The sequence below is a fragment of the Nomascus leucogenys genome, chromosome 18 (assembly GCF_006542625.1).
Source record: "Nomascus leucogenys isolate Asia chromosome 18, Asia_NLE_v1, whole genome shotgun sequence".
Lineage (NCBI taxonomy): Eukaryota > Metazoa > Chordata > Mammalia > Primates > Hylobatidae > Nomascus > Nomascus leucogenys.
Window position 1 is genome coordinate 58,663,130 of NC_044398.1, and position 27,736 is coordinate 58,690,865.

At 40.2% G+C, this 27,736-nt stretch overlaps 1 protein-coding gene across 1 annotated transcript in view; it reads right to left on the reverse strand.

Annotated features, from left to right (window-relative positions):
- Positions 1-2,389: 2,389 nt before the first annotated feature.
- Positions 2,390-27,736, reverse strand: part of CFI (complement factor I) — a 73,380-nt gene continuing 48,033 nt past the window's right edge. The window contains exons 5-13 of the mRNA XM_030797947.1: positions 27,430-27,543; positions 27,178-27,288; positions 24,635-24,655; positions 20,346-20,381; positions 17,365-17,468; positions 17,084-17,187; positions 7,911-8,191; positions 4,188-4,292; positions 2,390-2,808 (exon numbers count right to left, since the gene is read on the reverse strand). Of these exons, the coding sequence (XP_030653807.1) occupies positions 2,591-2,808; positions 4,188-4,292; positions 7,911-8,191; positions 17,084-17,187; positions 17,365-17,468; positions 20,346-20,381; positions 24,635-24,655; positions 27,178-27,288; positions 27,430-27,543 (1,094 nt within the window). The 3' untranslated portion in view covers positions 2,390-2,590. The remainder of the gene's footprint in view (positions 2,809-4,187; positions 4,293-7,910; positions 8,192-17,083; positions 17,188-17,364; positions 17,469-20,345; positions 20,382-24,634; positions 24,656-27,177; positions 27,289-27,429; positions 27,544-27,736) is intronic.

Here is a 27,736-nt window from a genome sequence, read left to right on the forward strand (position 1 = left end):
GTTACAGGTATGATCCACCGTGCCCAGCCACTTTTCTCTTTTTATCTCATACACAGACACATTCTAAGGTGCTGCGTTGCTCCAGGATTGCTGAGTCAGGACAAGGTGGTTTTCAAATATGTCCATAAATTCTTTGATACACCTCCTCCCTGCCGCCATCAAGAGATGGGTTATTTCCTTTCCTTTGAGCCTGGGCAGGTCTTTGTGATGCTAAGTGACTTCCAAAGCTGGGTTAGAGAAGGCCATGCAGGTTCCGCAGTTTCTCTTGGGAGGCTCATCGGCTGCTATGTAGGAAGTCTGGCGCCCTCGGGCCTGCCATGTTAAGAGCCCATGGGGAGAGTGCGTAGAGAGACATATCTGAGAAGCCCCAGCTGTCTAAGTCCTCCCAGCCCAGGCACCAAACACATGAGTGAATAAGCCTTCGTGATAACTCTGGTCCAATCCTGTCTGATGGCAACAGCATGAGCGACTGGAAGGGGAACAGCCCAGAAATAAATAACCAAATACTTTCCTGAATTTAATGGATGAAAAATCTGAGCAGCATGGGAGGGAGGAGTGGTGAGTTATTGTTTAATAGATATGAAGTTTCAGTTTGGGGAAATGAAAATTTTCTGCAGATGGATGGTGATAATGATTGGACAACAATGGGCATGTACTTAATGTCACTCAACTTTACACTTACAAATAGTTAAAATGGTTACTTTTATGTTATGCATATTTTACCACAATTTTTAAAAGAAAATCTGGGCAGTAACTGATTTTGGAATATATGTAAAAATGGGTATTTATATTATTAAACCAACAGGGATCTATCCAAGACTGGCCCTACCTAAATAAAATAATAAAGATAATATTTATGTGAAACATATATGTCTGTCTTCAGGATAAAGATAGCCGTGCTTAAAAAAAAAAAAAGAGTAGCTAATGTTTATTCACTGAGCAGCCTCTATGAGGCAAGTGCTAGGGATGTAGCCAGAAGGAAGACAAATGAGGTCTCTCTTGTCATGTGTCTTATGTTATAGTTGGAGGAGACAGTGTTGAGAAGAGGTAGACAACCCACCTCAAAACAGAATACACTGGGGGAAGAAAAGTACCATGCTGAGATTAAAGTAGGCGGTGTGACAGAGGGAGACTGGGCACCTACAATAGCCTTGGGGTGGGGTGGGGGGTGCTATTTTCCATAGGTTAAGAAGGAGCAACTGTTGAGTTTGGGTTGACCACTTTTTTTTTGAAATGTTACTAGATGTTCACATGGCAATGGTATATACTAGTGTTCAGTGGCATATACTAATCTGAGGTTCTAGGAAAGGTCAGAGCTGAAGATCCAGATTTGTGAGTCACCGGACTGTAGGCAGGATTTAAAAGGTAGTCTAGATGAGATTACCAGGGAAAGGCAAAGTGACAGAAGCAACCAGAAGGAAGAGGCTGAGAACAGCAGTGAGGGAGGAGTGTGATGCCCTGAGGGAATAATGCTGCTGGGATGAGAACAGAAGTGACTGTGAGGTCTGACACCATGGAGGTAGGTGGTTGTATTGAATTATCTGTGGATAGGTTTAGAGAGAGGGTCAAGGAATGCTTGTGAAATGGGGGAGCAAAGGCTAATTTTTCAAGAAATTTTAGTACTTAAAAGAAGCAGGGGCCTGGTGTGGTGGCTCACGCATGTTATCCCAGCACTTTGGGAGGCCAAGATGGGAGGATCCCTTGAGCCTAGGAGTTCAAGACCAGCCTGGGCAACAAGGCAAGATGCCTTTCTACAAAAATTTAAAATTAGCTAGGCATGGTAGCGTGCACCTGTAATCCCAGCTACTCGGGAGACTGGGGTGGGATGATTGCTTGAGCCCAGGAGTTCAAGGCTGCAGTGAGCTATGATGGCACTTCTGCAGTCCAGCCAGGGCAACAGAGGGAGACTTTGTCTCAAAAAAAGAAAGAGAGAAAGAGAAGAAAGAAAAGAGAAAGAAAGAAAGAAAAAAAGAGAGAAAGAGAGAGAAAGAAATAAAGAAAGAAAAGAAAGAAAGAAAGAAAAAGAAAGAAAGAAGAAAGAAAGAAAGAAAGAAAGAAGGAAAGAAAGAAAGAAAAAGAAAGAAAGAAAGAAAGAGGAAGCAGGGAAATGGGACAAGCGCTGCCAAGTCAGTTATTACCCTGTGACAGGTACTATGCCAAACATTTATATAAGCATGTAGTTTCATTTTCACAGAATTCCAGTTTCCATTTTATAGGTGGAAAAGGAGATACAAATAAGACAATAAATTGTCCAGGGCATAGTAGGTGATAGAGCTGGGATTTGAACCCAACCTTATGTGAGTCCAACATTATTCAATTAGTTGTAACTTCAGTCAATAAATCACTCCTGCATTGAGATAATTTAATAAAATTTTCTGATAAATAAAACTTGTATGCTTGACCAAAATATTTATTTGAGAATTATACAACAAAATTCCGATATAGCATAAACTTTGTGGAGACCTTTAAAAATCTCCAGTGAGATTTGCTTCATTTTTCCCCCCTAGAGAATTATTAATTATACAGTTTTATTTCCATTAAATGGAACTCTTGAGAGAAAAAGAATAGAAAGAAGAGGGAGATCACAATTTTATACATTGTACTGAGAAATAAAAGGCCTTCCCACATGGTAGCTAATCCAGTCAAAATAATTGGCCACTTTGGTGTAAACACCTGGAAACTCTGGTTTTCCACAGTTTTCCCCCCAACTCACAACACCCCAGACATAAGTCACATTGTTGGCATCCATACAGACTAAGGGGCCTCCAGAGTCCCCTTTACAGGCATCGATGGAACCATCATATGTACCTAAGAAAGAAATGGGAAAGAGAAAATCACACATTTCCTTCCATTTCTCAAGGCTGCCATGCCTCCTCCATGGCATTTAACGACTTCAGCTTTTTTACAGTTTCCTGACAGCAATAGCATGGGCTCTCCTTAGAGTCCCTGGTTGGGCTTGCAGAGTTGCAGAGATGCAGGTTGGAAAATGCTTTACAAATCTTCTATTCACTCCCCCAATTCCGCATGTTCTTCCTGTGTTCTCTACTTTATGCGACTGAGTACTGAGATGAGATTGCAACCTGAAAGTTGCATCAAATGCTGAGTGGGAAAATGATAGGACTACCTAGTGCTTACTGAGTGCTAAATATTTATTAGTGATTCATTGTCTTCATTCTCACCACAACCCTGTGAGGCAAATATCATTATTGCCCCTATTTTATACATGAAACAACTATGACATAGAGTTTAACTTGTCTAAGGTCACACAGCTAACAAATGACAGGGCCTGGACTTGAACCCAGGCAACCACACCTCAGAGCTTGTCCTCTTGACCATGATACTCCCTTTTGGGAGATTTTGTGCTATTCACCTCTTTTGTCCACTGTAATCCTGAACTCCATTTCAAGATGGGAGGACACTTTCTTCTTACTCATGACTTTCTGAGATTTTTAAATCACTGTATCCAATAAGTTATAGGGTGTCAATAACTGCCTTTTCAGTAATACACCATTTAGAAATGGTTTCAATAAAGCACCTAAATGCACTACACTGGCTGGTACTTAGCCTGCCTTTGTATCACCTCCAAAAGTAGGAGCTGCTATTGTTGTATTGGGCAGGAGAATTAGCTTAACCATGTTATCAAAGAAGTCCGTGGTGTAAGAAATGCACTGTGATTTCCATGGAGGGAAAAATTTACTTCCAAATAGAAGTAAATCTCATCTCATTTGAGATGAGATAACTTGAATTTGTATTTAAAAGTAATTTAGTTTTGATCCTGGGTATACCACCTCTTGTCTGTAAGACTTTGGACAAATTATGTAACTGCTCTGCATCTCAGATGCCTTATCTATGATCCTCAATTTTACAAATGAAGAAACCTGCTCAAGGTCACATGACTAGCAATTAGTAAAAGCTGGATATAAATCTAGGTCTGGTTCCAGAGCTGGTGCTCTTAGTCACCTTGCTGTGCTGCTATAGAATCGCTTAAGGAGGATTTTTCCTCATAGTATTAGAGGAAGAAACCTGAGCTACAGGGAAGGGACTGAAAGAGTTTGAGAGTGCTACAGCCAGAAGGCCAAATGGAGGGAATTAGGGCCCAAAGCATGGAGGCTGATGTGGTGGGAGGAGATGTTTGATAGGGGAAATACATACATCTTGACATCTTGGATAAACCACTTGGCACTTACCTGCGCATTCCATTTCTTTTTCATAGAAGCGATTTCCGTAAAACTTAGAGCAGTTGCTTATTAGTTTAACTTCACCCCACTGTAGTGAAAAGACTTTTTCATTATCTAAACAAAGTGAGAAAGCAAATATTTAGAAGTCACAAATGAGAACTCTAAATACATACTCTTATAACTTAAACCATTAGGATTATGAAAGGGTGTATAGTTTTCAATATACATAAACTTTTGAGGACACTTTCTTAGCGTGTTTAATCATATATCTCTATTTCTAAAACTGAATGGATAGTCAAGGGGGACTATTGAACATATGGTCTGAAGTCACACTCATTTAATAAAGAGCTGGTACCCTAAGTTGAATTAGATAAATCTTTCCCTTTTGGTTGCAGAACTCAGTCAGGCAATTGGATAGGAATCAGTGATAAGGTCTTTTCACATAAATACCTCCTATCTTCTTATGGTCCCTTATTTCCTTGAGAATGTTTGTTAAAGCGAAAACAATGTTTTAATATAAGAACTTCAAATAAAGGAAATACATATGAAGTTATCAATGTTTGTGTGTTTTTGTGTGTCTGAGAAGAAAAATCCATCTCCTAAGTGATTTGAAGTTATTTAAAAGGGGATTTAGGATTTTCTTCCTCAAGTGATCTGCCCCCCTCAGCCTCCCGAAGTGCTGGGATTACAGGCATGAGCCATTGTGCCCAGCCAGGAAGGAGTTTATTTTTTTTTTCCTTTAAGCTCTACTTCAAGTTAGTCTCAAGATACCTGCCTTCCTTAGAACAAGAGATTTTTTAAAAATAGTAATTTCTTATTTCCCCTAATTTGGGAAAAGCCTTTAAAACTGTGAGCAATTCTTAATGGCCCAGGAGATAGTTAGTGCCTTGGCACTCTTGTAAGCTTCTTGAGGCAGCTCTCCGACGGTAGCTGAGGCAGCGAAAGGGCAGAATTTTAACTACTAGACTTTAAGGTGGTCAGTAAACCCCTTGAGAGCTGGACTTCATCTTTCAGCCATGGAACTTATTCATCCCCTTGTTTGTTGACTGGGTCCATATTTTCCATCAGTGAAATCCTAGCACTTTAGCATTGCTATCTTGCAGACATAGTAAATCCTCAATAAATGTGTTAAACCATTATTAATAAATGTGTTAAACCTTTGATCATTGATTAAGGACATATCTAACTATCAGTTTATATGAAGTACATGGAATATGGGAACATGTTATATACTAGATCAGGCTGGGCACAGTGGCTCATCCCAGGACTTTAGGAGGCCAGGGTGGGAGGATCACTTGAGCTCAGGAGTTTGAGACCATCCTGGGCAACATGGCAAAATCCCATCTCTACAAAAAATACAAAAATTAGCCAGGCCTGGTGGTCCCAGCTGCTTTGGTGGCTGAGGTGGGAGGATCGCTTGAGCCCCAGAGCTCAAGGCTGCAGTGAGCTAGGTTTGTGCCACTGCACTTTAGCCTGGACAACAGAGCAAGACCCTGTCTCAAAAAAAAAAATCCAGATAAAGAATGTGATTAGCCAAATTCAAGGTATGGTAATTCTAAAATAAGAATTACCCATTCTCTCTAATGATTAAATTTTAAATTAAAGGAAGGGGTAACTATTCTAGATTAAAAGAGATTTAAGAAAAATAGCCACCAAATGCAATGTGTGGACTTTGTTTGGATCTTGATTTAAATAACCTGATTATAAAAATATTTTTAAAAATAAATGAGGAATATTAAACATGGGCTTTATTTTATTGGGTATGAAAATGGTGTTGTGTCCTTATCTGGTGAAGATATATACTGGAGTATTCATGGGTGAAATTATATGACATCTGGGATATGGTTTAATATACTCCAGGAAAAATATGTGGGGGAATATGTTGAATAGCTCCTGAATGTGCCTTAGACCATTCTCCACCCTTCAATGCCCTGCATCCTGCCCTAAGAGCCTGACCTGTGGCCTCTGGTTCCCAGCTGGTTTTAGACAAAGAGTACCCTAGCCGGAGGGAGGCAAGGAAAGAGGTAGGCTAGTGAGATTGGGACTGGCTATACCTTCAGCTCAAGATCCTTGCTTCTCTCAAGGCAGCCTGCTCTGCCTGAGACTTTTTCTCCATCTAGTAACTTCTCCTACTCTTCCGCCTTCAGATCCAGGAGTTAAGACAGCTCTGGTACCTCTAGTCCTGGGTACCTGCGTAGCCCCTGTGATTCCCCAACCCCCTACTTATATCTTTGTAATGAACCCTGTTATAAATAAGTCTTCCTAATTGCTCCACTGAGACCCCAATTAATATGGGGAGATAAAACAAGAATAACAGAATGCTGATAACTGTGAAAATTGGATGATGGATAAGTAAGGGTTTATTATACTTTAATCTCTATTTTTGTGTATACTTGTAAATGCACGTAATAAAAGATTTAAAAAAACAGAACAAATATAAGGACACAATACTCTCTTGATGAATTAATTCCTAATACAATTTGGTGTTTTAGAAGTTTTAGGTATTCAGACATACCACAAATCCAGATTAATTTCTACATATATTTTACACCTTCCAATGTGGCAATTATAATGAATGTGTTGGAATATGAGTCTGCAAGACCAATGCAATGAAGGTACTTAGAGTTTCTGCTAACAAAGAGAGTTTAAGATGTTGAAAGGAAGCTAAATTTTAAGGTTAAATCTTTTCTGTTATACTTGTGGTTGTTTTGAGACAGAGTCTCGCTCTGTCACTCAGGCTAGACTGCAGTAGCACAATCATGGCTCACTGCAACCTCAACCTCCTGGGCTCAAGTGATCCTCCCACTTCAGCCCCCCTCAACCTCCAGGAGCTGGGACTAAAGGTACACACCATCACATCCAGCTAATTTCTAAATTTTTTGTAGAGACAGTGTCTCAAACTCCTGGGCTCAAGTGATCCACCTGCCTTGGCCTCCCAAAGTGCTAAGATTAGAGACATGAGCTACTATGCCCAGCCCAAGGTTAAATCTTCAAGATGAAGGGAAAGGTGTTGGCTAGTTTAATTCTAATCTAATCTCTAATTCAGCAGATCTTTCTAATAATTTGTCTGTGAGTGTCCACATCTTTTATTCGTATGAAGTGTTCACCTCAAGTCTTCTTAGAAGTTCAAAAAATGAATTCCTTATGTTCTTTTTTTCTTTGTAGAGAGGGTAGGGCCTGGGGAACAGGGAAAGAGGGAGGAGGGGAGTGAGAAGGAGGGTTGTGGGCATTAGCGAATCAACATACACCAAGGCTATCCCTTTGTAAACCTTTTTATCTTTTACCCACATCTCCCCAACAAATCCAAACAGTCCATGCTGTATGTCTCCCTGTCTCTATATTTTTTTCTTGGTGAATGGCTACCCTTCAAAGTTTGCCTCAGGATCATAGAGAGAATATATATGACCTTTGAAACCCTAGATAAGGACTGGTTCCATAATTTGCAGAGTCCAGTGAAAAATGGAAATGTGGAATGGGGCCATTTCAAAAATTATGAAGAATTTCATGATGGTGACAGCACAGCAATAAATCAAGCCTTGGGGCCTTCTGAGAATGGGGTGCTGGGCAGCTGCACAGGCTGCAAACCCATGAAGCCAGCCATGGCTGGATGTTTACTTTTCTGGATATGATGTTACGCTTCTCTCTGAGTGCTAGGAAATTAGCTCCCATACATTTCTATTCTCTTTGATTTCCAACTCCTGGCTTCTGATTAACAAATTGTAAAACATATACCTTTTTCTCGTCCCCAGCCAGAAACGATGCATGTATCATTAGGTTGGAATAGATAAGGAGACCAAGGGACACAGGCAGGGATGGAACGAGGCAGCTCACAATCTTTTTTGTTTCCGTCTTTTTTCATTTCAATCAAAGCGATGTCATTTTGGTAAGTGCCTGCATTGTAGTTTTCATGGAAAATAATTCTATCCACGTATTCAACTACTATACGTTTACGGTCGGGGTGTATCCAGTCTACTACTGTTGTCCATATTTGGTAACGATGAGTTTTACTGGCTCTATAACAGAAAAAAAAAGGAAATAAAATATATTGAGAAAAAATATAAATAGGAGTTCTGACACTTCACTTTTATATTTTTCCCTTTTAAAAACCTTTTTCATTTCCCCAGAATTTTGTAAATCCTTGCTGTCATGAAGCAATGAGATTAAATTTACTTAGTGCAGAATTAGGTCAATGGTAAATGATAAAGCTAGGAATAATCCATGTAACTGCTTAATATGAGGAACATAAAGAACACATTAACAACTAGAGATGCCCAGAAGTGGAATGAGTTTGCTGCCTCTGGAGTGAGTGCGCCGTCACTGAAGATGTTTAAGCAGAGACCAGACAGCATCTTGCCATAAATGTAGTTAAGGAACTAGGGAGTTGGACCACACACAGTCATTACTCTGCTAACCCTAGAGGTTCTCAGGGCAAAGGCCACAGCAGTCATTATCCTGACCCTTAAGACTAACTTTATCCTAACACTGCATTGTATTTATTTGTTCACATGCCTTTCCTCACACTAGACTGTGCTGCTTGAAGCCAGAGATGGGGTCTGATTCATTTATGCAGCCCTGATGCCTACTATTATATCTGGATCATAGTAGCTATTTTAAAATCCTGTTGAAATGGTGAATGAGCTAAATATTGCCTATTCTTATGCTTCACTACATTTTCATATCAAATTTCTTTCTTCCTTTCTTTCTTTTTAAAACAGAGACAGGGTCTCACTCTTTTGCCTAAGCTGGAGTACAGTGGTGTGACCATAGCTCACTGCAGCCTTGACTCCTGAGCTCAGGAGACACTCCCACCTCAGCCTCCCTAGTAACTAGAACTACAGGCATGTGCCACCACATTAAGCTAATTAAAAATTTTTTTTTTTGTAGAGATGGGGTCTTGCTATGTTCCCCAGGCTGGTCTCAAACCTACCAAAGTGCTGGGATTATAGGCGTGAGCCACCGCACCTGGCCTCATATAAATTTTCAACTCATAATTTCTTTTTTTTTTTTTTTTATTATACTTTAGGGTTTTAGGGTACATGTGCACAATGTGCAGGTTTGTTACATATGTATCCATGTGCCATGCTGATTTCCTGCACCCATTAACTCGTCATTTAGCATTAGGTGTATCTCCTAATGCTGTCCCTCCCCCCTCCCCCCACCCCACAACAGTCCCCGGAGTGTGATGTTCCCCTTCCTGTGTCCATGAGTTCTCATTGTTCAATTCCCACCTATGAGAGAGAACATGCGGTGTTTGGTTTTTTGTCCTTGCGATAGTTTACTGAGAATAATGTTTTCCAGTTTCACCCATGTCCCTACAAAGGTCACGAACTCATCATTTTTTATGGCTGCATAGTATTCCATGGTGTATATGTGCCACATTTTCTTAATCCAGTCTATCGTTGTTGGACATTTGGGTTGGTTCCAACTCTTTGCTATTGTGAATAGTGCCGCAATAAACATACGTGTGCATGTGTCTTTATAGCAGCATGATTTATAGTCCTTTGGGTATATACCCAGTAATGGGATGGCTGGGTCAAATGGTATTTCTAGTTCGAGATCCCTGAGGAATCGCCACACTGACTTCCACAATGGTTGAACTAGTTTACAGTCCCACCAACAGTGTAAAAGTGTTCCTATTTCTCCACATCCTCTCCAGCATCTGTTGTTTCCTGATTTTTTAATGATGGCCATTCTAACTGGTGTGAGATGGTATCTCACTGTGGTTTTGATTTGCATTTCTCTGATGGCCAGTGATGATGAGCATTTCTTCATGTGTTTTCTGGCTGCATAAATGTCTTCTTTTGAGAAGTGTCTGTTCATGTCCTCTGCCCACTTTTTGATGGGGTTGTTTGTTTTTTTCTTGTAAATTTGTTTGAGTTCATTGTAGATTCTGGATATTAGCCCTTTGTCAGATGAGTAGGTTGCAAAAATTTTCTCCCATTCTGTAGGTTGGCTGTTCATTCTGATGATAGTTTCTTTTGCTGTGCAGAAGCTCTTTAGTTTAATGAGATCCCATTTGTCGATTTTGGCTTTTGTTGCCATTGCTTTTGGTGTTTTAGACATGAAGTCCTTGCCCACGCCTATGTCCTGAATGGTATTGCCTAGGTTTTCTTGTAGGATTTTAATGGTTTTAGGTCTAACATTTAAGTCTTTAATCCATCTTGAATTAATTTTTGTATAAGGTGTAAGGAAGGGATCCAGTTGCAGCTTTCTACATATGGCTAGCCAGTTTTCCCAGCACCATTTATTAAATAGGGAATCCTTTCCCCATTTCTTGTTTTTGTCAGGTTTGTCAAAGATCAGATAGTTGTAGCTATGCGGCATCATTTCTGAGGGCTCTGTTCTGTTCCATTGATCTATGTCTCTGTTGTGGTACCAGTACCATGCTGTTTTGGTTATTGTAGCCTTGTAGTATAGTTTAAAGTCAGGTAGCATGATGCCTCCAGCTTTGTTCTTTTGGCTTAGGATTGACTTGGCGATGCGGGCTCTCTTTTGGTTCCATATGAACTTTAAAGTAGTTTTTTCCAATTCTGTGAAGAAAGTCATTGGTAGCTTGATGGGGATGGCATTGAATCTATAAATTACCTTGGGCAGTATGGCCATTTTCACGATATTGATTCTTCCAACCCATGAGCATGGAATGTTCTTCCATTTGTTTGTATCCTCTTTTATTTCATTGATCAGTGGTTTGTAGTTCTCCTTGAAGAGGTCCTTCACATCCCTTGTAAGTTGGATTCCTAGGTATTTTATTCTCTTTGAAGCAATTGTGAATGGGAGTTCACTCATGATTTGGCTCTCTGTTTGTCTGTTATTGGTGTACAAGAATGCTTGTGATTTTTGTACATTAATTTTGTATCCTGAGACTTCGCTGAAGTTGCTAATCAGCTTAAGGAGATTTTGGGCTGAGACAATGGGGTTTTCTAGATATACAATCATGTCATATGCAAACAGGGACAATTTGACTTCCTCTTTTCCTAATTGAATACCTTTTATTTCCTTCTCCTGCCTGATTGCTCTGGCCAGAACTTCCAGCACTATGTTGAATAGGAGCGGTGAGAGAGGGCATCCCTGTCTTGTGCCAGTTTTCAGAGGGAATGCTTCCAGTTTTTGCCCATTCAGTATGATATTGGCTGTGGGTTTGTCATAGATAGCTCTTACTATTTTGAGATACGTCCCATCAATACCTAATTTATTGAGAGTTTTTAGCATGAAGGGTTGTTGAATTTTGTCAAAGGCCTTTTCTGCATCTATTGAGATAATCATGTGTTTTTTGTCTTTGGTTCTGTTTATATGCTGGATTACATTTATTGATTTGTGTATGTTGAACCAGCCTTGCATCCCAGGGATGAATCCCACTTGATCATGGTGGATAAGCTTTTTGATGTGCTGCTGGATTCGGTTTGCCAGTATTTTATTGAGGATTTTTGCATCAATGTTCATCAAGGATATTGGTCTGAAATTCTCTTTTTTGGTTATGTCTCTGCCAGGTTTTGGTATCAGGACGATGCTGGCTTCATAAAATGTGTTAGGGAGGATTCCCTCTTTTTCTATTGATTGGAATAGTTTCAGAAGGAATGGTACCAGTTCCTCCTTGTACCTCTGGTAGAATTCAGCTGTGAATCCATCAGGTCCTGGACTCTTTTTGGTTGGTAAGCTATTGATTATTGCCACAATTTCAGAACCTGTTATTGGTCTATTCAGAGATTCAACTTCTTCCTGGTTTAGTCTTGGGAGGGTGTATTTGTCGAGGAATTTATCCATTTCTTCTAGATTTTCTAGTTTATTTGCATAGAGGTGTTTGTAGTATTCTCTGATGGTAGATTGTATTTCTGTGGGATCGGTGGTGATATCCCCTTTTTCGTTTTTTATTGCATCTATTTGATTCTTCTCTCTTTTCTTCTTTATTAGTCTTGCTAGCGGTCCATCAATTTTGTTGATCTTTTCAAAAAACCAGCTCCTGGATTCATTAATTTTTTGAAGGGTTTTTTGTGTCTCTATTTCCTTCAGTTCTGCTCTGGTTTTAGTTATTTCTAGCCTTCTGCTAGCTTTTGAATGTGTTTGCTCTTGCTTTTCTAGTTCTTTTAATTGTGATGTTAGGGAGTCAATTTTGGATCTTTCCTGCTTTCTCTTGTGGGCATTTAGTGCTATAAATTTCCCTCTACACACTGCTTTGAATGTGTCCCAGAGATTCTGGTATGTTGTGTATTTGTTCTCGTTGGTTTCAAAGAACATCTTTATTTCTGCCTTCATTTCATTATGTACCCAATAGTCATTCAGGAGCAGGTTGTTCAGTTTCCATGTAGTAGAGCGGTTTTGAGTGAGTTTCTTAATCCTGAGTTCTAGTTTGATTGCACTGTGGTCTGAGAGACAGTTTGTTATAATTTCTGTTCTTTTACATTTGCTGAGGAGAGCTTTACTTCCAACTATGTGGTCAATTTTGGAATAGGTGTGGTGTGGTGCTGAAAAAAATGTATATTCTGTTGACTTGGGGTGGAGAGTTCTGTAGATGTCTATTAGGTCCACTTTATGTAGAGCTGAGTTCAATTCCTGGATATCCTTGTTAACTTTCTGTCTCGTTGATCTGTCTAATGCTGACAGTGGGGTGTTAAAATCTCCCATTATTATTGTGTGGGAGTTTAAGTCCCTTTGTAGGTCACTCAGGACTTGCTTTATGAATCTGGGTGCTCCTGTGTTGGGTGCATATATATTTAGGATAGTTAGCTCTTCTTGTTGAATTGATCCCTTTACCATTATGTAATGGCCTTCTTTGTCTCTTTTGATCTTTGTTGGTTTAAAGTCTATTTTATCAGAGACTAGGATTGCAACCCCTGCCTTTTTTTGTTTTCCAGTTGCTTGATAGATCTTCCTCCATCCCTTTATTTTGAGTCTATGTGTGTCTCTGCACGTGAGATGGGTTTCCTGAATACAGCACACTGATGGGTCCTGACTCCTTATCCAGTTTGCCAGTCTGTGTCTTTTGATTGGAGCATTTAGCCCATTTACATTTAACGTTAATATTGTTATGTGTGAATCTGATCCTGTCATTATGATGTTAGTTGGTTATTTTGCTCGTTAGTTGCTATAGTTTCTTCCTAGTCTCGATGGTCTTTACAATTTGGCATGTTTTTGCAGTGGCTGGTACCGGTTGTTCCTTTCCATGTTTAGTGCTTCCTTCAGGAGCTCTTTTAGGGCAGGCCTGGTGGTGACAAAATCACTCAGCGTTTGCTTGTCTGTAAAGTGTTTTATTTCTCCTTCACTTATGAAGCTTAGTTTGGCGGGATAGGAGATTCTGGGTTGAAAATTCTTTTCTTTAAGAATGTTGAATATCGGCCCCCACTCTCTTCTGGCTTGTAGAGTTTCTGCTGAGAGATCAGCTGTTAGTCTGATGGGCTTCCCTTTGTGGGTAACCCGACCTTTCTCTCTGGCTGCCCTTAACATTTTTTCTTTCATTTCAACTTTGGTGAATCTGACAATAATGTGTCTTGGAGTTGCCTTCTCGAGGAGTATCTTTGTGGCGTTCTCTGTATTTCCTGAATCTGAATGCTGGCCTGCCTTGCTAGATTGGGGAAGTTCTCCTGGATAATATCTTGCAGAGTGTTTTCCAACTTGGTTCCATTCTCCCCATCATTTTCAGTACACCAATCAGACGTAGGTTTGGTCTTTTCACATAGTCCCAAATTTCTTGGAGGCTTTGTTCATTTCTTTTTATCCTTTTTTCTCTAAACTTCCCTTCTCTCTTCATTTCATTCATTTCATCTTCCATCAGCGATACCCTTTCTTCCAGTTGATCGCATCTGCTACTGAGGCTTCTGCAATCTTCGCGTAGTTCTCGAAACTTGGCTTTCAGCTCCATCAGCTCCTTGAAGCCCTTCTCTCCATTGGTTATTCTAGTTATCCATTCTTCTAATTTTTTTTCAATTTTTAACTTCTTTGCTGTTGTTTTGAATTTCCTCTCGTAGCTCAGAGTAGTTTGATCGTCTGAAGCCTTCTTCTCTCAACTCATCAAAGTCATCCTCCATCCAGCTTTGTTCCGTTGCTGGTGAGGAACTGCGTTCCTTTGGAGGAGGAGAGGTGCTCTGTTTTTTAGAGTTTCCAGTTTTTTTGGTCTGTTTTTTCCCCATCTTTGTGGTTTTATCTACTTTTTGTCTTTGATGATGGTGATGTACAGATGGGTTTTTGGTGTGGATGTCCTTTCTGTTTGTTAGTTTTCCTTCTGCCAGACAGGACCCTCAGCTGCAGGTCTGTTGGAGTTTACTAGAGGTCCACTCCAGACCCTGTTTGGCTGGGTGTCAGCAGCGGTGGTTGCAGAACAGCAGATTTTCGTGAGATCACAAATTCAGCTGTCTGATAGTTCCTCTGAAAGTTTTGTCTCAGAGAAGTACCGGGTTGAATGAGGTGTCAGTCTGTCCCTACTGGGGGGGTGCCTCCCAGTTAGGCTGCTCAGGGGTGAGGGACCCACTTTAGGAGGCAGTCTGACCGTTCTCAGATCTCCAGCTGCGTGCTGGGAGAACCACTACTCTCTTCAAAGCTGTCAGTCAGACAGGGACATTTAAGTCTGTGGGAGTTCTTGCAGAGTTTTTGTTTGTCTGTGTCCTGCCCCCAGAGGTGGAGCCTAGAGAGGCAGGCAGGCCTCCTTGAGCTGTGGTGGGCTCCACCCAGTTCGAGCTTCCTGGCTGCTTTGTTTACCTAAGCAAGCCTGGGCAATGGCGGGCGCCCCTCCCCCAGCCTCGCTGCCGCCTCGCAGCTTGATCTCAGACTGCTGTGCTAGCAATTAGCGAGACTCCGTGGGCATAGGACCCTCTGAGCCAGGTGCGGGACACAATCTCCTAGTGTGCCGTTTTCCAGGCCCGTTGGAAAAGCGCAGTATTAGGATGGGACTGACCCGATATTCCAGGTGCCGTCTGCTTCCCCTTTCTTTGACTAGGAAAGGGAACTCCCTGACCCCTTGCGCTTCCCGAGTGAGGCAATGCCTCGCCCTGCTTCGGCTCGCGCACAGTGCGCTTCACCGACTGTCCTGCACCCACTGTTAGGCACTCCCTAGTGAGATGAAACCGGTACCTCAAGCAGAAATGCAGCAATCACCCGTCTTCTGTGTCGCTGGGGCTGGGAGCTGGAGACCGGAGCTGTTCCTATTCGGCCATCTTGGCTCCACCCTCTCAACTCATAATTTCAAGCAAATCAGGCATCTACCATCATCTTCTCATGGAACAGTATAGAGTCACTTCGGCAAAGTATTATAGCTTTGTTTTTTGGTTTGATTAGAAGTAGGGTGCTAAATTATGACCTCATAGTCTAACATTTCCAAACAAATTATTTTACAGAATGGATTTTTCTTAAGCAATAAAACTTATTTTTAAACAATTTAATGGAAATCTTTTCAAAAAATGTATTATTTATATCAGTGTTCCCCAACCTTTTTGGCACAAGGGACAGGTTTTGTGGAAGACAATTTTTCCATGGAACCGTAGAAAACTCGGGGGAGGAGGGGATGATTTCCGGATGAAACGGTTTCACTTCAGATCACCAGGCATTAGATTCTCATAAGGAGTGCACAGCCTAGATCCTTCACATGTGCAATTCACAATAGGGTTTGCACTCCTATGAGAATCTAATGCTGCTGCTGATCTGACAGGAGGTGGAGCTCAGGCAGTAATGCTTGCCCACCACTCACCTCAGCTCCTAACAGGCCACAGATCAGTACTTGTCTGCAGCTCAGGGGTTGAGTATCCCTGATCTACATAACTTCTGCTTTCTCAAACAGCATTAATTGAACAGAATTTATCTTTACATAAGGGTGATTCAGGTAATCACCTTAAAAGGTGGTGTCCTAGGAAATAATGAGATGTTCAGGAAGCTTTTGTTTATAGTGTTCCAAGAATACTGTCCTTCATATTAATTTTGATTGTTTTTCAGGATCATAGGTTGTAAATATTATTTATTTAGTCAATTTATTCAACAAATACTTAGTGTGAACCTATATGTACCAGGCACTGTGTTAGGCACTGAGATGCAGAAATGAGCAAAATCAGAAACAGTTCCTGCTTTCATGGAGTTCAGGGTCTAGGGAAAGACGCAGCAGTAAATGGATCATCACACTGATGAAGATAATACGTTCTACCATGAAAAGTGAGAGGAATGAACAGTATGTGGGCTTTTAAGAACTTATCAAGAGGGCTTTGACTTAAGGGAGTCAGGGAAGGTTCCCTAAGGAAGTGAAGATCGAGCTGAGATCTGAACAAACGGTACTACTAAGTAGGGAAAAGGGTAAGGAAGATCATTTCTGGCAGGGGAAACAATATATGAAGGTCCCTTTGCAGGAGGGGGCAAATGTACTTGAGTAGCAGAAAGCAATCCAGAGTAGAGGTGGTGGAAGAGGGAGCAGGAGGTGGCTCTGTGGGGCAAGATGAGATTGGCAAAGGTTAGCAGAGGTCAGATTACATGGGGCCTCATGGGCCATGTTAAAATTTTTGTTTCAATTTTTATCCTAAGAGGAATGCAAAGTCATTGCATTTTAGGTGACAAGTAATCAAAACTAGGTATGGCAACATGACTGACTCTTGAGCCACACAGTAAAGAAAATATAGGTAGGCCACAGTGGAGAACAAAATGTAAGTAGTACCTACCCACTCTCCCACTCTGCAAATAAGCCAGGTGAAGTAATTTGGCAGCTATGGGTTTGATCTGCCTTTGCCAGTGAGATCAGCAATTTTGGTCTGTGGAGGACACAGTAGATTCTACGGGATTAGCCTCTGGAATTCCAGTTGCGAATACCAGAGGATACTTTGCAATTAATACAGTGGAGTTTGTCAATACCTTTTTCAGATATGCTTTATCATCTGCCACAATCTCTATTACTCACTTTCATTGTTTCGGGAAATCTAAAATGTATTGAAGACATATTTTACCTGAGACAATGTGCAGCAGTCAGAATCCAACAGCCACCAATATAAATTCCCCCACAGGTGATTCCACTGGCATCCTTAATTCCCACCTGCCATGGGAGGTCTCCCTGTAAAAGACATTTGTGTGGTCACTGCCATTCTAACAGATAGCGATACAAACAGCCCTAAGATATTTCCATGGCAAGACTCCCAGTCTCTTATAATTACATCATCCTCCTGCCCCCTTTCCCCCCAAATTAGGCTGTTTCTGGGCAGTTGCATTGTGACTTTTCATGCGAGTTTACCAGTTGTGCTCGCTTTCCTCCCACAATTCGTTTCCTTCGAATATGCGTTCTGTTTTTAACTCCACAAGATAGTTTAGGTAATAATGATTTTATCCGTCTTCTTTCTTCAAGAAAGGAAGAGATTACATCATTATTATCTTGAACCCATTAGCCTTTTTAACACACTTCTTGATTATCTATGCCACAAAAACAGCAGAGTCACAGCCAGTACAAGACAGGCTGGAATCATTAGTAAATTATTTTGAATGCTAAACCATACTATTTATCTTATTTAAAAATTCTGGCTTGATATTAAAATTGGCTTGATTCTCTGAAGTTCTGCCTAAAGACAGACTAGTGGCAGAAAAGGGCTGGCCAAGAGGTTAAACATTTACCAGCCTCTAGCTGATAAAGGATGCCACATGTCCAGGCACTGTGACAGTGGCAGCTCAAAAGGGAATCACATTCTGAAATCATCAGGGTAAACTAACAACATGGCAAACTGTGTCTTTTCTTTTCTTTCTTTCTTTTTTTTTTTTTTTTTTGAGATGGAGTCTCAGTCTTCTGCCCAGGCTGGAGTGCAATGGCACGATCTCAGCTCACTGCAACCTCCGCCTCCCAGGTTCAAGGGATTCTCCTGCCTCAGCCTCCCAAGTAGCTGGGATTACAGGTGCCCACCACCACGCCCAGCTAATTTTTGTTTTTTTAGTAGAGATGGGGTTTCACCATGTTGGCCAGGCTGGTCTCGAACTCCTGACCTAATGTGATCTGCCCGCCTCGGCCTCCCAAAGTGCTGAGATTACAGGCATGAGCCACCATGCCCAGCCATAGTTTTTATTTTCTAGAGGCTGTTTATATGGAACTCTTTTATTAATATCAATGTTAACATAGTGATACTCATATTAAGTACTTTCTATATGTCAGGCCCCATACTGAGTCTTTGTATATAGTTTATCTCATTTAATCATCCTATTAACCCTGAGAGGTGATGTGCCAGTGACCCCAGGACAAGTGGGTTAGCGGGCTGGGGAGTGTTTTTTAGCCATTTGACATGTGACAATGTTTCCTTCCTCTGTCTGTGAGCATGCAGACGTCTGGCACATTTGTCATGAGAAAATACGGTAGAGCAAAGTTTATGACATGAATTTTCCAAAGAATTTATGATGACTGAAGAAAGTGAAATATATCCCTTTATTTCCTCTCTATATTTTAACATGTCATGAAAATTTTTGTAAACTTGCTTCTTAGCCCCAGATGAGAAAGGAAAATGAATATTGCTGTTAATAATTTTGGGCATACCAAAAGGAGTTAGGCCCCCAAGAAAGTGCGGGTGTTGTATGGAGGCTAAAGCAACTTCATCTTGGATACTAATCTGCCATATTAGCTTCTGATTAACCCCAATTCTGGGAAGGCCTCTGAGATTTCCAGTTTATCTATTATTCCTTGTATAAGAGCATGTACTTACTGTAAATCCTGGCCTTATGGCAAATTCCTACCCATTAGCTCTGAAGCATGTGTGCCCCTCCCCTACAGTATATAATCTCTGGGTCGGGAGAGGACTAGCACGAGGATCCACCATCTTGTATCATTGTTGTCCAGGACACAGACCTGGCATCCATTAGTAAGTCCCTATTAAATGTTTCTTTCTAAGGAACTGGATATGTCAGCCTCTTTGTTTGGCCTCTCGGCTTCCTTAGACTTTGGGGGCCTATTTGTGTGAACCTGCCCACTGTGAAACACATGGATAGAAGATGGTTTTTTTTGGTCTCACCCATCCTAAGAACTGGTGTGGGGGAAGAGCGTGATGGTAAGTTTTTGCTTAGACTTTTGAAGGAAGAGGGATCTCATGCTCTGAGGACTGTGAAACCAGCTTAGGTAGTATCTGAAAATGAATGTTATCCTGAGTAAAAATAAAGGGCCATTGTTGAAAACGCCCTTTGACTAATATCTATAGCTTTGAGAGCTAAATCTTTTTTTTTTTTTTTTTTTTTTTGAGAGGAGTCTCACTCTGTTGCGCAGGCTGGAGTGCAGTGGCACAATCTTGGCTCACTGCAACCTCCACCTCCCGGGTTCAAGCGATTCTCCTGCCTCAGCCTCCTGAGCACCTGGGATTATAGGCACCTGCTACCATGCCTGGCTAATTTTTACATTTTTGTAGAGATGGGGTTTCACCATGTTGGCCAGGCTGGTCTTGAACTCCTGACCTCCAGTAATCCGCCCGCTTTGGCCTCCCAAAGTGTTGGGATTACATGCCTGAGCCACTGTGCCCAGCCTTAAATCTTTTACTCATTGCCTGATTTTGAAAGATTGTTACTTAATTTTGGTTACTGACAATTAGAAAGAAGTCTACATGAACTTCATTTAAAAATCCCACTGAAACAGGGAGCTATTTTATTCCCAATTTGTATTTGAGGTTAAGTTACTCTCTTAAGTTTTTATAGCTAATACATAACTGAGTCAGAATTTAATGTAAGTCTGTCTGACTAGAAATCTCTAATCAATTGCTATCTTCCCAGGAACTTAATACTTTAATTTAATTTGGCTTTTAGTGCACAACTGGCCAAGGTACAGATCTTCAAAGGTCTCCTATTACCATGATTTAAAACATTGTGAAAGAATGGTTAATTCAATTAACATCTATTATTTTTTCTATTTCAAAAAATTGTGTCATGAGTCATGCTTGAGAGCTGGTTGTTTTTTCACAAAACTGACCTGACAAAGTTCGTTTCAAATAGAAAAAGCTTATGTAGGATTGGAGTATTGTTTTCATTTCAAAATTAGCCATATGAATTAATCCAGTTTTAAAAGCAATTCTCAAGAATCATTTAAGCTTACTTTTCTTAAAAGTGACAGAGAAAGGAGAATAATAATGTTATATTTTGTAATTTAAATTGATACCAAAATTAATTGTTGCTTGAATCAATTATATATACATGCAAATGACACTGAAATTACAGCCTAAATCAGTGAGCCACCAATAAAAAAGTATAGCATTAGCTTACCTGCATCCATGTCAGCAGTCAAAATTTCTGTTTCTTCTATGTTAAAACAAAATATTCCAATGTTTAAAGTTGTTAATTATAGTCAAAATTAAATCATTAAAATCATTTAAACATTGATTATAATTTTCTGCCTTAAAACTTATCCTCCCTTTTATAAAGGACTGTACAAAATCCCCAAGGCATGTCATCTTATTTCCTTTCTATAATTAGGTAATTGTAAAGGCTCAAGATGCACTGTATGGAAATTCTTGCTGGCACAAACTAGAGATATCTGTTGGTACTAGTGAATGTTGAGACTCATGGTGTCACAGTTTCCAGTAGTTCGAGCAGGCAAAATGCACAGCCCAGAAGAGGAAGGCTTCTCTTTCAACTCTTTGCATCCCCAGGGTGTTTTAGATATATATATATATATATAATATTATATAATATATATTTATTATATAAATATTTATAATATATAATATATAAATATAAAATATCTATATTGTGTTTATATTATATAATATATAATTTTATATTATATATTATATATTTGATATTTATATCAAATATATATTAAAAATATATATATATTTTGAGATGGAGTCTCACTCTGTTGCCCAGACTGGAGTGCGGTGGCACGATCTCAGCTCACTGCAACCTCCGCCTCCCGGGTTCAAGTGATTCTCCTGCCTCAGCCTCCCCAGTAGCTGGGATTACAGGTGTGCGTCACCATGCCCGGCTAAGTTTTGTATTTTTAGTAGAAATGGGGTTTTACCATATTGGTCAGGCTGGTCTTGAACTCCTGACCTCGTGATCCATCTGCCTTGGCCTCCCAAAGTGCTGGGATTACAGGCGTGAACTACTGCGCCCAGCCTCCCAAGGTGTTTACATAAGGTAGAGAGCAGTCATCAGCACTAGCCAAGGGAGTCCTGAGCTGACATGAAAAAGGCTCCTCTCAGTTTGTACAGGTATGGGTTAGCATTAGGCAACTGGGATGCAGAAGTTAAAAAAAAAAAAAAATCTTTTTTTTTTCTTTTTTTTTTTTTTAGCTTTTTTTCTTGAAGTTATACTGGATGTTTTCATCTTTGCTCTGCCATCCTAGAACATTTCTGTGGACAGAATCATGATTTCCTTAACCTGGGGATCTGAAGGTGAATTCCCACCAACATGTTGCTCTGTCATGGATGAGAATATGGCTGGGGATCACATAGCCCAGAATGGCAGTGTCACTTTGCTGCAATCCTGTGTCTTGTCACTGAATTTGCCAAGTTCTCTTTGGGACAGGCATATGAGTGTTTGTTATGCCACACACCTAAGTTGTTTTCTGGGGCAGAGAGAGGCTCTGCTCAGATGCATTCACAAAAGCATCCTTGTGAATCAGAGAAGACTCAAATATTTACATTCAATGCCCAACAAAGGAAGATGAGAAAGTCCAGTGTAGCTGAGGTGTACTAGGTATTAGAAGAACAGCACTAACTTGATTTAATATAATCAAAGCTGAGGTGTACTAGGTATTAGAAGAACAGCTAGTACACCTTCGATTATATAAAAATTAAGGATTTCTATTCAACAAATCTCACATGGATAGAGTTAACAGATGAGAGACAGCATGGAAGAAGGTATCTGTAATGTTTAAAACTGACAATGGATTAATTTCTAGACTGTAAAAGGAACCCCTGCAAATTAGTGAGAAATATTACAATGAAAGAAATATACAATTAAGCAAAGGATGTGAACCAGTGAAAGGACAGGGAAAAGGAAGATGAAACTAAAACGCTAGTATGCACATGAAGAGAAACTCAGAATCATTGGTTAATATAAAAATTGAAGTTAATAAACAATGCCATCACTTGACAGTTGGAGAAACACGCTTGATGTTGGTGGGGTTGAAGAGAACCCTTAGGCATTATTGGTGGAAGTAAGCACTGGTATATAACAGCACTGCCAAAAAACATACAGGCACTAGCAGTCAAATTAAGGATATGCATACTCCAAGATTCAACTTGCTACTATGGTTTGAGTGTGTCCCCCAAAGTTCATGTGTTGGAAACTTAATCCCCAACACAAAAGTGTTGGGAAGTGGGGCCTAATAAGAAGGGATTAGGTCATGAGGGCTCTTCCCTCATTAATAGATTAATGTCGTTATCTCGGGAGTGGGTTAGCTGTAGTGAGAGTGGGCTTGTTATACATAAAAGTGAGTTCGGACTCCTCTTGTTCCCTTGCTCTCTTGCCTTTCCACCTCCTGCCATGGGTGATGGAGCAAGAAAGCCCTTGATAGATGTGGGCCCTGAGACTTTGGACCTCACAACCTCCAAAACTGTAAGAAATAAATGTATTTTCTTCATAAATTACCCAGTCTGTGGTATTCTGTTATAGCAACACAAAAGAAGACACTTGCCCAGTTAGATGACTCAAAGAAATCCTCCCACACATACTTAAGGAGAGGATATTCATCACAGTATGATTGTGGGCTGAAAGTCCATTACTGAGAAAGTGGAGAGTAAATTGTGCAAGATAAACACAGTGGAGTATTTTATACATCAGTTAGAAGCAACAAATTAGATGAACACATAGTAACATGGACAGGTCTTTAAAATGTAATGAGTTGTGAAAAGAAAAAAGGAAATAGAGATCTACAACACAATACTATGTGAATAAAAAATGTATGCTTGCAAAATAATAATACACATTGGATAAGAATGCATGCAAACAAAAAAATGTACATATTAAGCCACTTAAAAATGGTTGCCTATTGGGGAAGAGGAATGGGAGTAAGGTATAGTGATAAAGAGGGATAAATGAGTCAAACAAGATAGGGGCCTTGCTTGACCCCTGATGATCATGTATAAGGAGCTGAGGAGTATCATTAACTCATCACTTTGCCCCTGAGATCTGAAACTAGGGAGGGAGGAGGAAGGAAAGGAAGGAGGGAGGGAGGGAAAAAAGGAATAGAGAAGAAGAAGAAGGAGGAGGAGGAGGAGGACGAGAGAAGAGAAGGAAGAAGAAGGAGGAGAAAAGAAGAAGAAGAGAAAAGAGGAACAAGAAGAAGAGGAAGAAGGAGGAGGAGGAGGAGGAACAGCAGCTTCAGAGGGCAAAATGACAAGTGAGAGAGAATACAATGAAATAATAGGCATTTAGAGCAAAGGGTGGTCTTGAGCTAGCCAGTCCCTCAGGAATCCTAAGAAATCCTGAGGAGGTGGCTCACACCTGTAATTCCAGCACTTCGGGAGGCCGAGGCAGGTGGATCACAAGGGCAGGAGTTCAAGACCAGCCTGGCCAGGATGGTGAAACCCCATCTCTACTAAAAATACAAAAATTAGCCAGGTGTGGTGGCACATGCCTGTAATCTCAGCTACTCGGGAGGTTGAGGCAGAGAACTGCTTAAACCTGGGAGGTAGAGGTTGCAGTGAGCCGAGATCAGGCCACTGCACTCCAGCCTGGGCTAAAGACCGAGTACAAGACAGAGACTCCGTCTCAAAAAAAAAAAAAAAAAAAAAAGGAAAGAAATCCTGAGGAGGAACATGAACTTTGACATTATATGAACTGGGGATATGAGTCATTTTACATGACTCATTTACATTTACATGACTCCAGCCCTGTTGCCCAGGCTGGAGTGCAGTGACGCGGTCTTGGCTCACTGCAAGCTCTGCCTCCCGGGTTCGCGCCCTTCTTCTGCCTCAGCCTCCCAAGTAGCTGGGACTATAGGCTCCCGCCACCACGCCTGGCTAATTTTTTTTTTTTTTTTTGTATTTTTAGTAGAGACGGGGTTTCACCGTGTTAGCCAGGATGGTCTCAATCTCCTGACCTCGTGATCCGCCCGCCTTGGCATCCCAAAGTGCTGGGATTACAGGCATGAGCCACCGCGCCCGGCCGTTTACATCAATATTTTTAAAAAGGGTGGTCCCAAACAGCTAGAGGATTTGGGGACATCTGACTGACACAAGTAAATAAGAAAATGCCTATCATGAAAAGATGTTATCTTTTTTCAGGTGGCAATTTCTTGAGGAGCTACCTTGATTTGGAGAGAAAATGAAGAGGAGAAAGGTATTCGGCAAAGGTGAAATGTGCAGGGAAGAGTCCACTCTGGGTGGTGTTTTGGTCAGCGGGCTGTGGATAGGGTGTGTGAGAGTGAAAGTTTATCACACTGAGAAAAGGCCTCTATGCCTAAACTAATGTTCAGGCTGTGTTATTGCTAAAATGTGGTCATATCATGCTCCATTAACAGTTACATTAAAATATAAGAAGACCAAAGAACCTGAGTTTTGTTTCAATTTTTTAATATCCCCAAATTTTAACAAAAATTTTACCTTGAGCCACAGATGCAAAGCCTGAAGAAAACAAAAACAAAAACAAAAAATTTATCAAAAGATAATTTTTAATTGGGAAAAAATGCACACTATATCAATATACTATACATATATCATGAAAACCATTGCACCTTATTTCTGTTTTCTTCGGTAATATAATTTTTCTATCATAAAAATGATTTACCTTGAATTGTAGGATGTCTAGCTGCTAAAAACAAAACAAAAAACTCGCTATAGCAAAGAGATCATTTTGATTTGAATAAAATATACACAAATTATTAAATTTCAGACTAGTACAACTTAATAGTTAGAAGCATTGCTAAAATACAAAAGCAGAGCTCATCCCTAAATAAGAGTAAACTGAAGTAACAATGATAGTTGGCTAAATGTGTTTTTGAAACAGATTTTAAAAAGATAAAAGGAGGTCAGGTGCAGTGGCTCATGCCTGTAATCCCAGCAACACGCCTTCCAAAGTGTTGGAATTACAGGCATGAGCCACTGCACTTGGCTGGGGCAGGGATTTTTGAAATGTTATTCACTAATGGAACCCCAGCACCTAGAGCAGGGACTGGCGACTGGCACACATAGTAGCAGCTGAATAAATATTCATCAAGTAAACAAATAAATATAACTTAAAGAGATTTTTCCTCCAGAAAGCACTGATGGAAGCAAAGAGTCAGTCTGTATAGCCTAGAATAGGTACATAAGGAACATTTTTCACCATTGGAGGTTATCCAGAGCACCAGCTCATTGCTTTGAAACTTGGTAAGCAAATGGAAAGAATGAAGCATTATTCTGCCTCTCTATAGATTTCTAGTTAATAAGTGCAGAAGGCATGATAAAATTAGAAATTGCCATTTTACAGCCCTATTGACAAAATGGACATAGGCAACAATTTAAAAGGCTGCTAAAACCATTAGGCAAAAGATTGTGGGGCACTTTGGAATGGACACACCAAGCTGATCAAGTAATCATCTTAGCATCACTAGAGGAGGGACAACCAGACAAGAAGACATTATGTGTAACAGGAAATACATGCAAGACTCATCAAGAATTCTTGCCTAAGGCCGGGCACAGTGGCTCATGCCTGTAATGCCAGCACTTTGGGAGGCCAAGGCAGGCAGATCACTTGAGGCCAAGAGTTCGAGACAAGCCTGGCCAATGTGGCGAAACCCTGTCTCTTCTAAAAACAGAAAAATTAGCCAAGCGTGATGGCACATGCCTATAATCCCAGCTACTCAGGAGGCTGAGGTGGGAGAATCCCTTGAACCCAGGAGGCAGAGGTTGCAGTGAACCTACATTGTGCCACTGCACTCCAGCCTAGGCAATAGAGCAAGATTCTGTCTCAAAAAAAGAAAATAAAAAGAATTCTTGCCTAAAATATTAAACCTTTCTCTTAAAAAAAAGTGTTTATTTGTCATTGACTCAAAGCTCAAAATCTTGGTTATAATCAAGTCTCTCTAAATCCAGAATAGAAGTGTACTATAGGCAAACGACTCAGTTTCTCTAAAAAAAAAAAAAATAATAATAGTATGAAAAAAATTGGGGTAGGGAGGTGGGGAAGATAACTCTTGATGAATAAAGAAGACTTTAAAAATGTAATAACCAAACAGAACATTCAGATTCTTTTAGATCCTGATTTGAATATATTCATTCAAAAAAGACATTTTTGAGATAGTTGAGAAAATTTGAACATGGCTGTTATTAAATGATGTTAGTGAATTACTATTATAGTGAATTATTATATCTAACATAGATTTTAGATATACTGAGAGAATGAATGGTTTTATATATATATAGTGCTTTTATCATTGGAGATGCATATAAATGATGTGATATGATATTTAAAATTTACTTTAAAATACTCCAACAGGCCAGGTGCGGTGGCTTACGCCTGTAACCCCAGCACTTTCGGAGGCCAAGGCAGGCAGATCATCTGAGGTCAGGAGTTTGAGACCAGCCTGGCCAACATGGTGAAACCCTGTCTCTACTAAAATACAAAAATTAGCCAGGCATGGTGGCAGGTGCCTGTAATCCCAGCTACTTGGGAGGCTGAGGCAGGAGAATCACTTGAACTCGGGAGGTTGAGGTTGCAACGAGCCAAGATTGTGCCACAGCACTCCAGCCTGGGCAACAGAGCAAGACTGCATAAAAAAAGTAATAATAAATAAAATAAAATAATAAAATAAAATACTCCAACAAACATACAAACAAACAAACAAACTGGAAGAGAGATAAACAAGATTGGGAAACTATCAATAACTTGCAGGTGGAAAATGGGTACTTAAGGGTTGGTTCTAATGGTCTATTTTTTGTATGTGCAGTGAGAACGTCTTTTAATAGAAAGTTCTGAAATAAAAAGTAGATATTTAGTGGATGAAAATATGAGAAGAAGAACATTCCATAGTTCTGCAAATGCCCACTCAGTGTTCTTACTGCTACACCCATCTATGGTCCCCTTAAGATTATACTTTACCTAAAGAAAAGTTTCAGAATCCCTGGATTCAATAATGAAAAGAAGTCACCCCAAGTCTTTAAATTACCTTCACAGCCAACTTCATCTTCCCCTGTAATGCAGTCCACCTCACCATTGCATCGATACTGGCTTGGAATGCAAACACCCGATTTACAATGGAAGCTTTTGCCTTGGCATGCTGTGGAAACATAAGCAGGAGAGGTTTTTTCATTCCTTAAAATTGAATGAGGTACAATCTAAAATTCAATAGTAAAGTTGTTTTTCCTCTTTTATTCAGAAAAATGAATTCAGAGGATTTAGAGGCTAGATTTATGTCTACCTTTACAACACAGTTCATCACTTTGGTCTCCACAATCATTGATACCATCACAGGCCTTCATCTGAGAAATGTATTTCCCATTCACACACTGAAAGAAGTCATTCGTTGGAGAATCTGTAAAGCAGGAATTATCTTTGTGAAATTTATTTATGGAATGGTGGCATGACATCCTTATCAGATTTTTGGGATAATGGAGTCATTAAGAGAAAGTTAAACTTCAAAAAAATGTATAAAATGTATTGGTATTATCAACATAGTACATATGACTCATACAGAAAATAAATGTCAAAGCTGGCTTATGGAGGCT